The 15,095-nt window shown below is 63.0% G+C and overlaps 1 protein-coding gene across 4 annotated transcripts in view; it reads right to left on the minus strand.

Moving 5' to 3' along the window:
- Positions 1-8,710, minus strand: part of RAPGEF1 (Rap guanine nucleotide exchange factor 1) — a 121,278-nt gene extending 112,568 nt beyond the window's left edge. For 2 of the 4 annotated variants that reach the window (XM_036022389.1, XM_036022388.1), the window contains exon 1: positions 8,523-8,710. In XM_036022389.1, the coding sequence (XP_035878282.1) occupies positions 8,523-8,583 (61 nt within the window). In that variant the 5' untranslated portion in view covers positions 8,584-8,710. The remainder of the gene's footprint in view (positions 1-8,522) is intronic. The other 2 variants (XM_028522417.2, XM_036022390.1) reach the window with 2 other exon arrangements.
- Between the last annotated feature and the right edge of the window lie 6,385 nt (positions 8,711-15,095).

Genomic DNA, 15,095 nt, shown 5'->3' on the forward strand with positions numbered 1-15,095 from the left:
CTGATGTTTCTTTCCATGTCTTCATCCCTCCCTTCCCTGCTCTCTAAAAATAAGTAAAATCTTAAAAGGAAAGTAGGAGAGCCCAGATCCCCAGAAGCTCCTGCTCACGGTGCAGGCGGCAGCCAGGCTGTCGGCTCCCTGCGGGCACGGACGCCGCCTGCTCAGTCCCCCCCGCCCCCGCCCTGGCGGGCTGTCTGGCACTCTCAGCCCACGCCGTGTCCAGGAGCGGGCGGGTGGGTGGACAGAAGGGTGGTGGACGGAGCTATTTCAACCAGGGGCCACTCTCCGCCGCTCACATCCGAGGCCGATTCCCGTGCGGCGCTGTCGGCAGCGCATCTGTGGGCCGCCTCTGCCAGCGAGAAGCTGACGGCTGTTTCCCAACACGCAGCTGCGGGCCCGCGTCACCGGCCCGCGTCACCGGCCCTGCAGAGGGGCTGGAAAGCCCCAGGGGAAGCCCACAGCCCGGCCGACCAAAGCCAGCGAAGGTGCCCCCCAGCCAGCCTCTGGGGGCTCTGCAGTGGACCCGTGCTGGGCCCTGGACCCTGGACCCTGGATCCAGGGTCCCGCGGGGGCCAGGCGGCTCCACCGCTCACTCAGCACACGGCCCCCTGCTGCCTCCCTTTCCCCCACTGTCAAACGGGCGACCCCGCCATCTCTCCCTCCCTCTCTCTCCCTCTCTCTCTCTCCCTCTCTCCCTCTCTCTCTCTTTCTCTCTGTAAGAAGGGAACTCACTACCTCGGGCCACACCTGGAGCCACACGGGAGGCACTCAACAACGGCTAGCTAGGGTCCTCCTCCTCATTTGTGAAAAAATGCCCTGCGACTCCAATACCTCCTACAACTAAACAAAAGGACAAAACCTAAAACAGCAGCAAGAAACTCAAGTCCTGTAAGTGTTTCGGAAGCTGTAGAGGGTTATGTAAATTTTATTGTGATGACGAACAAGTGAGTGCCATGCAAAGTCAGTGCCTTGAAAACCCATCGAAAACCCCCATCCACCCCAACTGCCCCTTTTCTACAGCAGATGAGACTCACGGGGAGCCAGCGTGAGAAAGGGCTCTGGGTGGGTCGGTGCGCCCCGGGTCGCAGCACGGGCACCAGGGGCTCACTCAGAAAGACGTCCGCGTCTGCCCGAGGTCACCCGGCAGGAAGTGCCACGCCGAGGGCTGGACCCAGCCGGCCAGGGGGGCCCCAGCCTTCCCTCGCGCCCCTCCGGGGTTCTCAAGGGGCCCTGTGAGTGCGGCGGCAGCCCGTGCCAGAGGGCCCCTGGGAAGCGGGCAGGCTCGTGCTCCCCCAAATCGACACGGCCGAGAGAATTACGTCGTCACAGCCAGTGAGAACAGGGAGAAATGGGGAGCAGGCACGGGCTTCAGTCCCAACTCGGCCCCACTGGGTGAGGGGGCTGCAGGCAAAGCTCACTACTCTGGTCTCGGGACCCCCGCACGGAGGACGAGGAGCTGCTGCCTCGGCCTCCTCCGCCGCAGAGCGAGCCCCCGCTGCGAGGGCCACGGGGCGCCACGTGTGCGAACTCACCGGAGCGGAGCCGGCACCGGCGCCTGGGAAGCCCTCGGGTGAGGGCGCCTGGACAGTCACCGGTGCCGGTCACTGAAAGGAGGGTCTGGGAGTAGCCAGTGCCACGGCCCGCGTATAGTCCTCCATCTGTGCGGTCACAACCACTCACTTGAGGACGGGGCACGTGACTGCCCACAACCAGCAATCAATACAACCACTGTTTCCAGCGAGAGGTTCGCTTTGCATTTTTTTGTTGATTTACTTCGTTGGGGTCAACTGAGTGGCTGCTCAGAGCCATCACATCCCAGGGGACCCCTGCTGTCCCCTCTTCTCCTTCCACGTCCGTCCGCGCCTCCCTTCTCCCCGAGACTGCAGGCCGCACACTGCCGCTCGGGGCGGGCTGGCTGCCACCTGGGAGCGCGGCGGCTGGGAGCCTTGACGGCCAGTCCACGCCAAAGGCGTGAACCCTTGAAAAGCTGGAGAGCGAACGCCCGGACTGCGCCCTCCTGTCCGTCCCGTCTCGGAACCGCCACAGCCGCGCTGTGAGCGACAGGCCCGCCTCCCCTGCCCCTGCGGGAGAAGCAGGGAGGTGCTTCCTGACCAGTAACCCCACCTGCAGTCAAACAAGTGTGTGGTGCCGGGAAGCCGGAGAGAGCCGGAGAGAGCCCGCTGCCGGGCCCCAGCCGAGCCGTCACAAACGGCAGCAGTGGGCCTGCGGGAGACGCCATCCGGACCGCAGGTGAGGGCGCCTGCCCGACACCAGCACCCGCCTCCCAAACCACAGGCCGGGGACCTGTAAAAGGTGCTCTCCTAAGCCTGAGACCCCCGACAACCTACCTCCCGCCAAGAGGGTGACGGTGCAGGGCTGGCCCTAAACGATACTCAGAGGCTGGCGGGAGAGAGGGAGGAGTGGGGGAGGCTCTCCTTTCTCCTCGCTGGGCCGGGCTGGCGCAGCCCAGGTCTGTGAACAGAAGGCAGGATCCTGCAGCCTAGAGAAGGGGGCGCCCCGCCCCGCCCCGAGCCCCGAGGTCCCCACCAGGGGCAGCTGCGGTCAGGGTCCAGGGTGGCCCCACCTCTCTGCACGGTCTAGAGCTCTCTCCGGGCTCCGGGAAGGTGCTCTCGGCCTCGCCACTGATTTTCCGAAGACCACACTGGCCCGGGCGCAGGGACAGCACCGACGCCCCAGCTAACCGCAGACCCCCGGGGCGGGCCCAGGGCCGCCCGCTCCCCCAGAAACACCCTAGCTGGGCGTTCGCAGCCCAGGAGCTCCCTTCACAGACAACCTTGAGACTCGGAGTCAGAAACCTCAGTTCGTTCCATGACCACGCTGACGGCCGCCCCTCATTTTCCAGCCAGCGGGGACCGAGCACCCGCCCGTGCCACGGTGGCGAGCCCCTGGCGGGCCAGCCGGGCACCCCCTCACGGAGCCAGTGGGCTGTTCAGGACAGTGCAGAGAGGGAACTGGGGCTTTGGTTTCTGAGCGAGGCGCACGGCACCGTCCCGCCCGGAGTGCGTGTGTGTCCGGGGCCCTCCCGTGGGAGGCACTGCCTGCTGGGGGCAGAGCAGGCGTGGGTCCGAGGAGGCCGCGGGGGTGGAGGTGGCTGCGAGCGTCAGGAAGTGGGTTTTCACGCTGCACTGGGTGGAAACCGAGGAGGGGCCTCGGGGGCCGCAGCTGAGCGAGGACTGGCCGCTCCAGAGAGGCGCCGGCCCGGCATGTGCCGGCCGCCCCAGCAGGAAGAGGACCTGCCGCCCCGGGCAGCACGGAATGGGGAAGCAGCTCTGGCGTGCCTCCTCCTCCTCCTCCTCTGCACGGCGCCGCCGGAGAGGGCGAGACCCGGGGAAGGGAAGAGCCTCTCCAGGTCACAGTGCCAGGCCCGGGCACCCGTCACGTGGCCTGAACAACGGACCAGAGCCCGAGGTAACATGTCCCCTGGGAATTCGCCAAGGGTGGGTTCCGTCCCTCCAGTGGAAAAGCAGCCCGCGGGGCAAGGTGGGCGGGGAGGCGGGCGGCACCTGTCCCGGCGGCAGGGTGCCCTGCCGCAGCCGCGTGGGCGCAGCCTCGGGCCGCGTTGCCAGGCCGCCACTCTTTCCAGTGCGTCATCCTGTTATGGCAACGGGGACACGGCCAGCCGGGCTGAGGTAAGGCCGCCCCGTGCTCCCGGCGCTCTCCGGCCCGGGCTAATTTGGGAAGTGATTTTTCTGCAAGCTCACGCATGACTCACCCGTGCAGGCCTCCTACCAGGTCTGCCGGCCACGAGGGCTCCCATCCAAGCCACCTCTGCCAGCAGCTGCTCGGGGGACGGGGGAGCATCTGGGGCCGCTGCGGCTGGCTTCCGAAGGCACGCTCAGCCCGCGTCTGTGCGAGCTCTGGCCGCCTTACAGCGCCGCCGATGCGAGGAGCGTTCGCGACATCGCGGGCAGCCTGAAGGCCATGCCGGGTCTTCCCTAACTTCACTGAGGCTTTGGGGGCAAGGGGGGAGCTCAGAAAGGAACACGAACGGGAACCGACAGGAAGCTGCTGCGCCCACGGCAACGCGAGAGGCTGCAAGTGGAGCTCCATACGACTCGGGGCCGGCAGGGAGCCGCACGGGGTCGGCTCCCACGTTGCTGGGCTAGGGCTGTGACCGCAGGCGAGGCACTGCGCCTCCCTGGCACCGTGCCTCCCTGGCCGAGCAGGGACACCGGCACTGCCCCTCGGGACCACCGTGAGGACCAGCAATGACATCTCCCACCCCCTTCTCAACGCCACAGGCAATTTCAGAAGCGCTCAGGACAATGTGAGGTCACCCCTGGACAGTGACCTGGGGACGGCCAGGCTCCCGCGGGCCCTGGGCCACTGGGAGGCGCACGGCACTCGCCAGCAACGGGGGCCTGGGCTGGCGCTGCAGGCCAAAGGGAGGGAGCGGCCACCAGGCGCCAGAGAAGCACCCTGCTCGTTGGTGGGACCCCTCTGGCCGCTAAGATTGCTGATGGCGGGAGAAAGAAAGTGTCCGACCTGGGAGGCGTTAAAGCTGGTTGAAGCGCAGTGCCCGCCGCTGCGCCAGGACGCGGCCCGCCGGACAGGGCACGCGCTGCGTCTGTCCCGAGACAACGCAGTCGGGGGCAGTTTCCGAGTCACGACCAAAGCCCCCGGGGACAGGAAAACATGGCACCGGAGTCAGACGCCATGTGCACCCACCCATCCGCAGGCCACGGTGCACTGGGGGAGCCCCTCCCTTTCACCTGCTCCCCCCACAGCCACTCCAGGCTGCGGCAGCCCCCTCCCCAAGCTGGCCGGGGGACGACGGGGGGGGGGGGCCTTGGGGCAGAAGCTCCCACGCAGACTGCAGTGAGCCAGGGGCACAGACCGGGGCCTTGGCACTGATGTGCTCCTGGCGTCTGCCCCCAGTGGAAGGCGAGGCCCAGCAGGCAGGTCCCTGTCACAGCCCGGGGCCCAGAACACCTGCGAGCCCCCAGGCGGTGCAGGGCGTGCTGTCTGTCGGGGGTGGGAGGGCACCAGGGGGCAGCCAGGGAGTCCAGCCAGCGAGAGGGAAGCCGCCTTCCTCCCCGCCCACTGCCGCGCCCACTGACCAATGCCGCCTCCCTGCCTCCCTCTCAGCCTCAGTGCCTCGGAGCCCAGGCTCCTGACGCCCACCCTACCCCACCCTCACCCCACCCCAGGAAGGTGGCCGTGGCCTTCCAGACCTCCCCGGGCCACCCCACCGCCCGCCCAGCACAGACACTGGCTCCGGGACCCCCAGGCACCTGACGGGGTGCTCCCCACCGGGAACGGGGAACAGCCCAGTGGGCGCACGGGGCAAAGCTTGCACAGTGCGGCGAAAGGCAACTCACGCAAACACTTCAGGAAGGGCCGTCAGCGGCCCAGGCAGGGACGGGGTGGTGCTGCGGCGGGCAGGGGGACGGGCCGCCCGTCCCTGCCTGGGAGGAACACAGGTCAGAGTCACCCGAGTTCTCAGTTTTGAGTCACCCGGAAACCTGGGACTGGAGACTGGCCTCAGGGGTCTTACGTATTGACTGTCACCTCTGTCCCGTTTCTTCAAGAGCACCTGCGGGTCAGCTGCAACACGTCTGCGGACCCCGTCCGGCCCACAGCCACCCGTCGGTCACCTCCACTCACAGAGCGGAGCTGCTTAAGCTCCAGACATGTTCGGGCCCCCTGCCCCGGGCCTGCTGGACCCGGGAGCAGCTGAAACCCACCCCCAGGGGCCACCCAGGGCCACGCACACTGGTCCCAAGGTGGCCTCTGTCATCTGTCAGACCAGCCCCTCCGAGCTCCTGGGAAGCAGCCTCCTCTCCTCGCCAGTTCTGTGCACAGGCTCACCCCGGGAGCACCCTGGCCGCCCCGTCCCCTCTGAGAGGTGCCAAAGCTCACCGACGCCCCTGCCCCCCAGCCCTAGCCTTCTTCCCACCCTCCAAGTCCAGCCCTCCCCACCAAGCCAAGCTGGACAGACGCCGGGCAGCAGCCTGACCCTCGGCCCCCCTCGGGCACACAGCCTGCCCTGATGGCCGACGAGGCCCGGGGCAGAGACGGCTGGGTGGGGACAGCTCGCTCCAAGGCCCGCCTTCCTGTGTCCCCAGGAAATGGCAGGGGGCAGCCCGCGTGGCCTTCGGGCCCCACCGCAGCCAGGCATGCCAAGCGACCGAATGCCCTGAGGAGCCGCCCCGGGCCCAAGAGGCTGCACTCACCGGGGGCCATCAGGACGGGGGAGCGGGGAGAGGGGTTTCCCTTTAACTGGAGAGACTGGGACTCCCCACGCCCGAGAAGCGAGAGCCCTTCTGCTTCCAGAGAGAAGAGAGCGGGGACACGCGGGAGCGACGCCTGTGTGGCTGCAGGTCCCCAGAAGCTGAGCGACAGCGACGGCTCGCCGGGCGTCAGGCTCGGGGGCCCCCCGACCACCACCTGCTCCCAGGAGCCCCGCTCCCCCCGAGGACCCTTCCTGCGCACGCCTTGGCGGCAGGTCCGCCCAGGAAACACCACCGGAAACCCAACGGGAAACCTCGTCGAAGGGCGAAGGGGAGTCCACTTGGAGTGGCCGGTGGGACCACTGGGAAGGCGCCCCCCCCCCGCCCCAATGCGGGAGTGTCCACTCTCCCCGGCACTCGCGTGTGAATCCCAGTGGGGGGCCTCACGCCAGTGGGCTGGGCCTCTGCTGGCCCCTTGGGTGCCAACCCTCGGTCTCGGCCGCCTCGCACCAAACGCACCTTCCTCCCCAGCTTCCTGATCCCCAGGGGGCCCCATCCACTCTGCCCTCTCCCCCCATCTCCACCCGCACGTAGGGGGCCCTCACCCTCTCCTCAGAGCCAAATGCAAAGGCCACCCCCACAGGGGCCCCTCCCCCGTGACCGGCACGGACTCCGTGGAGCCAGGCGTCCAACCGGAGGGGGCCGTCCCATCCTGCCTGCCCATCCTCCTGCAGCCCCTGGCCGCAGGCAGCGCCTGGAGGAGCCCCAGGAGCAGCTCCGCAGACACAAGCCGGCCTCAGGCCTGTGGTCCCCGGGCCGCAGAGAAGGCGAGTGAGGGGGCCTCTCTTTCCCAGAGGCCTGGGTGGGATGAGGGGTGATTTTCATCTCGCCCCGGTTACTCTTCCACGACTTCCAAGTTTTTGACCACGAATGCACCCTAACAATCAACACGTACCCCGGTCCTGTTATTTTAAAAATAAATTCTCCCGCTTTCCCGCCAGCCCCCCTCTGAGACATTACCAAAGGGTTCCTGAGAAATATGATTCACAGATTAACCCAAGATATTTCTGGAACCGCACATGTGTCGAGAAGCAGCTCGTGGTCCCCAGCCAAGGCCCTGGGGCTGGAGACCAGTGAGAAAAATGCCCCAGAAGCAGCACCTGACACCGAGTGCCCCGCCCCAAGGAAGACCCCGGCTCCTGGTCAGAGCCGGCCAATCAGCCAGCTGCTGTCTTGCAGGGGGGCCTGCAAGGATCTCGCCCCCAGCCTGAAAACCAGACCGTGCTCTCTGTCACCGAGAATCTGCAAGGACTTCTTCATTCTCGATGCACTTAAGGTGCTCAGCACAGAGCCGGATGTATAGAAAACCCTCAATAAAGGCCACAAAAATTTTCTTCCTGTGTTTAAACCACTGCCTTCTGGGTCCACTCCCAGGCGCGACCCAGCAAAGGGACTCTCTGGGTTCAACCTGGGGAACCACGGCCACTTCCACATCAGGGCGCTCTGCCCACCAGAGGCCGGCGCGCGCCCAGCCCAGGGGCCCCGGCTGCTCGCACCCACAGTCCGGCTCTGGAACAGGGGCCCTCACCTTGCACGGAGGATGCACCCTGCAAGGTGTGGCTGGCTAATTAAGCCCCAGGCCCCCTAGGCACAGCCTAATTGAACCTCGGGGGACACTATTCCCCCTCCGGGCAAAACCCGGGTCCGTGGAAGGCAGCTCTCCGAGATTTCTAGGAACACACAAAGAGATGAGGTTTGCGTGAAGATTCACAAGCTACCCCAAACCTAAGCGGCTCCCCACACGCCCTGCTTCCAGAGCTGAGCCGGATACCGGAGGAAAACTCCACCGAGCCCTGCAAATGCCCTGACACATCCCGCCTGCTGCCTTTGAAGCCACCGAAGTAGACACATCTGGTTAAACCTCAACTCGAGGCTCATTAGAAATGACACATTTTATGGCTCCGCTCTATCTTCCGTCTAAAACAGACAACCGCCTGGCGGGGCTCGGGGCGTTGCAGCCACTTGCACATGCAGCCGTGGCTTCTGCTGCCAGTCCCCGGGTCCGAGCCGCGGCGGAAAGTTCCCGCGGCCCGCCGGGCCCCAACCCCCGGCCGCCGGGCCGCGGCCCCCGTGCCCGCCGGCCCCGGTGCCCGCCCGGCGCCCGTGAGCCCCGGAGCGCGCGGCGCAGGGCCGCCGCCGCTCGCGCCCGAGCAGGCCCGGGCGCGGTTTCACTTCTGCCCCCGGCGCACCCGCAGGCCCGCGAGTCCCGGCGGCGCCGGCCGCCCCGCCGTGGGCTCGGCCCGCACCCCGCCGGCCGCCGCGCCTCACCTGCTTTCTCGACCTTGCCGGACATTTCCGGGCTGCGCCGGAGGCCGAGGCCGCCGCTCATCGGGCCCAGGCCGGGCCGCTGCGGGAACCCCGGCCGGCGCGGCCGCCGCTCGCCTCGGCGCTGGCTCGCCGCGCCTCAGACCCGCGCCGGCATGGCGGGCTCCGCGGGCCGCGGCCTGTGCGCTCGGCCAGCGGCGCTCCGGCCGGTCCGGGGCCGCCGCCGCTCCCGCCGCCAGCCGCCTGCCGCCGCCGCCGCCGCGCCGCTCCGCCTCCTCCGCTCCCGCCGCCGCCGCCGCCGCCGCTTGCCCGAGCCAGCGAGCCGGCGCACCGCCGCGCCGCCGCCGCCGCCGCCCGCCGGGCCTCGGCCGCGGCCACAGCGCCACCTGCCGGGCGTCCGCCGCGCCGCCGCGAGCCCAGCGCCCCCTGCCGGCCCGGAGCCGGCCCGCGCCTCCCGTCGGGGCGCAGCGCTCCCTGCCGGCCGGGAGTCTCTGCGCGACGGCTAGAGGCTGACCCGCCCTTCCCCCACCAAGGCTCGGTGCTCCCAGCCATCGCAGCAGCTCCAGACCTGGGGCTGATCGGACCAGGGGTTTGGTCTGACCTGACCTTCTGACCCCCATACGCCACCGGGCCAGGTCTGGGTCTGCCCCCACCTCAGTGTCCCCAGATTCCCTAGAGTCTCCATGCTACGGCCTGGGCCCAGCCCTTTAGGACACAGTGACCCCTGTGTGCCCTATTCATTTGACCCCCAGATGAGGACCAAGGGACCCTCCAGGCTGGAGCTCAGCTGTGGGGGCCTTTTCTAGCATAGTGAGGAGTTCAGTAAAAGTCACTGATTTAGATCCTGCCTGGGCTGGGCACTGTGCTAGCTGCCACGAGCCCTGCAGAAATGCACACAATGGATTCTTCCCTCTGAAAGGTTCATAATCTGGGGCATCAGCATACACTATATAAGGCAAGTATAAGTAACAGCAAATGTTAGGAACACGAGGGATGTTCACATGTGGGAAGATCTGCCCTGTGCTCACCTGGCCACAGGTGGAACACAAAGAAGTAACGCGAAACCAGCCCAGCTAGTTTTCCCACGAAACAGGTAAACTAGGTGATCCGGCGATGGGGACGGAGTTTGGGAGCGCTGCAGGGAGAAGGAAAGGTGGTTGATGTCGCAAGAAATTCCCATTTGCACCTCCCGCACACTGGGGTGGGTTCACCGATTCTGTCGCCGAGCTGGCTAGAGGTGGCACCCAAACTCCCAGCCACGAGTGCCAGCCCTCTGGGGGTCAGAGGCAAAGCCAGAGACTGACGGGTCCGTTTCTCTTTTCAACCTGATGAGTGGCAGCTCTGAGCCCGAGTGCTGGCTTTGTCGGCAGCTTCATCACCGGGCAACACCGGCCCTGGGCCCTGCGCCCACCTCCCCGACACTCCCCAGCTCTCCCCAGCTCCTCCACCTTCTGCGCTAAGAAGGGCCTGTGTTTTAGCTCCAAGGTCCTACATGCAAAGCAGAAAATTAAACGGAAGAGTAAGCAGGCAGGGGTTCGTAACAACACAACAAACTGTGTTTAATAAATCATGATGTATGAAATGACAAGGGATTTTCAAGCGATGGTGTACTGCAGCACCGGACATTACTACAACCAAGGGTCACGGCACTTAGTTCATAAGGCTTGTTCATGGATGGTGCCTCCAGCTGCAACGGAGCACACCCAAGGGAACGAGGCAGATAATTCCCAAAGCTCTGTCCTCCCCACGCTGGGGCCTCCTCTCACACTGCTCTTTCGGTCTAGAATATTCTCTCCCCTCCACCGCACTAGGTTGTTCCTAGTCATCTTCACCTTCTCCATTGAACTCTCAGCTCCACGGGGCCTCTTTCCCCAGTGGGGCCGGCTCCCTCTACTGGCCAGGACCCTTGATTTCACTGTCAGAAACCCGGCGCTCGGCGTGATCAGGGCTGAAAGGAATCTGTTGGCCGTGCCAACTAGCAAACCAGGGACACAGCCGGGACGGACGGGACTGCACGGAGGCTGGGAATCCAGCACAGTGCTGCTCTGGACCAGCCCTGTCCTGATGGCCACGCTCTCCACGGCGGCAGAGTCGGGCCGGCAGACTCTCGTTAGCCTAGGCAGAGCCACGTGCCTGTGCCCGAGCCAATGACTGGAGGCAGGTGGGCCAGGCCTGGGAACCGCGCTAAGTGCAAGAAAGCCGGGGAGTGAATGCCTTAGGGCCGGCAGCTGGTGGTGGGGATGGGCGGAGGGATACAGCGGCTTCAGGGGAAGAGACGCTGATGACACAAAGTCCACGCTGTCCGAGTCGGCACGGCCACTGACAGAGATGCTGGCAGCACCTGGTGGTGCTCCTGAGTGGCACCCCCCTCCCCCGCCCCCCCGAGGAGCTCTTTAAGTCTCGGCGTCTCCTTAAGGTCTGTCCCCTCGGGACACTGTGAGCTGCGCACGGGCGGGGGCCGTGCCGCCTGTGCCCTAGGGATTTCGATGTGTGCGGGTGACTGAGTGAGGACAGGAGAGGCCCGTGCCATTACAAGAACCCCTCGCTCACGTTTCCTGTGAGGCGGAGGCACACCGCCCAGGCAGGGCCACGTGGGGAACGCTGGGGGGGGCGGTGGGGAGGCAGAAGCTAGGGGAATGTCTGGGCCAGAGCTTTTACTGGGGTTTCTTTGGGAAAGGCAAGGCAGGGCGGATGGACCAGTGCGGGACTGACCAGTGGGAGCAATCCCAGAGGGCTCTGGGAGATGGGGTGGTCTCTGGTCAGCTGGCCCTGGGGTGGCAAGTGGAAAACAGCATCGGCCCAGGGACGGCGCCCGGCTTGTGCACTGTGGCCCCAACTCCAACACACTCAAGGAGGGGCTCAGCCCGTACTTGTGTGGGTGCTGCGGGCTTCTCCCAACGTGCCAGGGAAGGACAGGCAAGGTGACCATCACAAGGCTCTCCAGATCATGCAAAGGACAGCCAGGGGGCCAGGAGCCTAGCTGAGATGGGTCCTTTCCAGAAGGTCACGCCCTCTTCTTGGCATTTGCAGACAACAGTCAGCTCCTGGGACGACCGGAGCCCTGGGCAACCGGGGCGGAGATGGTGCAGGGAGCACGGTGGCCCCAGGGCTCGCCTCAGCCCGGACTGCTGGCCCCTGGGGCTACAGCTCCCCGAGGACAAGACTCTCCTCAGTACATCTTTATCGCAGACCGGAGGGGAGGGCGGAGTCGTTAATTGTAGCGGTAATGGCGGCGAGGGCTGCCTGCGGCGGGCGTGTGCTCAGTCGCCGCCGGATCTCACCGGAATCCCGGGAGGGTCGGGGTCTGGGTCAGGGAGCGTTTGGTCACCAGCCGCAGGCACCGATTTAATGACGGCTCGGCGGACTGGCCCGGCCAAGATGGAGGTTTAGTTAAATGCGCTTTGCCTCCATGCACAACTACAGCAAAAATGACAACTAGACTACAAAACAGGTAACAACCAGATGCACCAGAAAATCAAGCTGTATGGAAGTCCGACGACCACGGATTGAAAGAAGCCACCTTCGCCCAGACTGTCGGAAGGGCGGAGACACGGAGGCGCTGGGAGAGGCGGCAGAACGGGGCGGCCCCACATCCAGGTGAGGTGGATAAAAATCAGGAGGGACACCTCAGGAGCGAGCCATCCCAGCCCCGGGCCAGACAGCACAGCCCTGGTCTCTAGTGCCAGGAAGGGAAGTCCCCATGAGTGGCAGCAAAAAGCAGTGGGGGTTGGGGCGACCTAAGAAACCGCAGGATTCTCGAGAGACTTCTCTAAAAGGGCCAGCGACAGACTTAGGACTCATGCAGGTCCGCCCTGTCTGGGATTCAGCACCAGGGCAACAGCAGAAGGGCACGAGGGGAGCGTGGGGACAAGGAGAGAAGGAGAAGTGACTGGCAAGGGGGTGGATGATGCCAGGAGACAGCTTCCTCCTGGGCGATCACCGGAGACCAGGCAGTGGCACTGTCCCCTCTCGGAGCCCTCCCCCACACGGAGCCACGGACGGGGAACCGAGCTGCCCTGCCCTGGCAACTACCTAAGTCTCCATCCCACACAGTTTACAGGTGTCTCTTCTACGACAGGCCGGGCTACTAGTAAGACGGGGAGTCAGAGCAGCCCCACCTAATACACAGAAACAAACCCAGGGAGGCTGCCAAATGGAGACCAGGAAATACGGCCCCGATGAAAGAACAGATCGGCACGCCAGGAAAAGAACGAAATGAGATGGAAATAAGTAACCTATCAGATGCGGAGTTCAAAACACTGGTGATCAGGACGCTCACAGAGACCACCGGGTACGGCAAAGGCATGAAAAAAGACCCAGGCAGAGGTGAAGGCTGCACTCAGCGAAACAAAGAGAAACCTACAGGGAACCAACAGTGCAGGGGATGAAGCCGAGATCCAAATAAATGATTTGGAACATAAGGAAGAAAAAAGCATTCGGTCAGAATAGCAAGAAGAAAAAGGAATTCAAAAAGAAATGAGGATAAGACTAAGAGGCCTCTGAGACATCTCCAAACACACCGAGACCCGAATCGTAGGGTTGCTGGGAGGAGACGAGAAAGAGCAAGAAATTGAAAACTTATTTGAAAAAAAATAATGAAAGAAAACTTCCCTCATTTGGCAAAGGAACTAGACACACAAGCCCAGGAAGCACAGCGAGTCCCAAACACATGGACCCAAAGAGGGCCGCGCCAAAACACATAATTAAAATGCCGAAGGTTAAAGATAAAGAGAGAATCTTAAAACCAGCAAGAGAAAAACAGAGAGTTACCTACGGTGGGGGGTTCCCATAAGACTATCAGCAGACTTCTCAAAATAAACTGCGCAGGCAAGAAGGGACTGGCAAGAAGTATTCAAAGTGATGAAAAGCAAGGACCTACAACCTAGATGACCCTATGCAGCAAAGCTCTCATTTAGAGTGGAAGGGCAGGTACAGGGCTTCCCAGAGAAGGTAAAGCTAAGGAGTTCATCATCACCAAGCCATTATTACATGAAATGTTAAAGGGGCTTATTTAAGAAAAAGGAAATCAAAACTGTGAACATTAAAATGGCAACAAAATCACAACTATCCACAACTGAGTCTAAAAAACAAACTAAGCAAACAAGCAGAACAGGAACAGAATGGTAGATATGGAGATCATTTGGAGGGTTATCAGCAGGGAAGGGGAAGGGGGGAGAAAGGGGGAAAGATGCAGGGGTTCAGAAGCACAAATTGATAGGAACAAAATAGACTGGGGGGGTGTTAAGAACAGTGTAGGAAATGGGGCACTCAGATACACAACCCATGGACATGAACTGGGGGGAATTTACTGGAAGGAATGGGGGGAGCAAAGGGGGAAAATTGGGACAACTATAATAGCATAATCAATAAAATATATTTTAAAAAGTCATTGTTAAAAATTGAATTATGTGCCCTGGCTGGCGTAGCTCAGTGGATTGAGCTCGGGCTTTGAACCAAAGTGTCGCAGGTTCGCTTCCCAGTCAGGGTACATGCCTGGGTTGCAGGCCATGTCCCCAGCAACCGCACATTGATGTTTCTCTCTCTCTCTCTATCTCCCTCCCTTCTCTCTCTAAAAATAATAAAATCTTTAAAAAAAAGATATTGTCATCTTATCTAAAAAAATTGAATTATGTAAACTTACAATTCAATACATTATATCAAAAGCCAAGATAAAAATAATAATGGCTTGGCACATAGAGCACTTGATCAAAAACCCCGGGGGGATAAAACCAAAGGGCAAGAGCTACAGTCTCTCCCCAGAGCCTGAAGTGCCCACACAATCACCTGTCACCCCAGTCCCTTCTGCTCCCGCCACCGACAAGAGACCAGACCCTGGCAGGCGGGTGGAGTCTGTCCCCCAAACCCAACCTCACTGCCAGGAGAGGGGACGGGTCGGCCCCTGGTCCAGTCGGGACTCAGGCTTGAATCACCGTCACTGAGCTAGAACTTCTCTAACCCAGATGCATCTGCATGTACCCCACGGTGTTTCACACCATGTTCAACTTTTGTTCAACAATTCAATTCAATTCCCTTCAGCTCCCCCCCATTCTCAGAGAGGGTACGCCCTCAATGTCCTGGGCCTCATGAGCAAAACAGAGATGAAAGGGACCTGGGCCCTGGTCTCCAGGAGCTCGGAGGGACTTGGGGGTGGAACCCCTGGGCCCCGCCCCACTTTCTACAAGGCCGGCTCTGAGGCACGCCCCGGCTGGGGGTGCCCAGCGTGCTGTCTGGGTGCACGGGTGTTCGTTTCAATTTGGGGCATCAGGAAAGCCCAAATGGAAGAGACAGATGATGTTTCAGTGACTCGCAGTGGCACTTGTCACTTCGTTTTTGTTGCGATTTTGCTTCCTCTTCCTTCTGGCAAGCCTGAGGGCCCCGCCTTCACCCACGCCCCAGGCCCCCAGACGGCTTCCTCCTGACCGGGTGCCAGCACTCAGGAAACTGGGGAAGTGTCCACAGACATCCTCCAAAGGACGGGGACAGATGTCTGGTCATCTCTCCGGATGTCAGTGTGGCATCCCCCAGACTGACCCCAGCGGAGCAGGCTTTGTGCAACCTCCGGCCTTTCTCTCACCA

This window comes from Phyllostomus discolor, chromosome 3, assembly GCF_004126475.2.
Source record: "Phyllostomus discolor isolate MPI-MPIP mPhyDis1 chromosome 3, mPhyDis1.pri.v3, whole genome shotgun sequence".
Lineage (NCBI taxonomy): Eukaryota > Metazoa > Chordata > Mammalia > Chiroptera > Phyllostomidae > Phyllostomus > Phyllostomus discolor.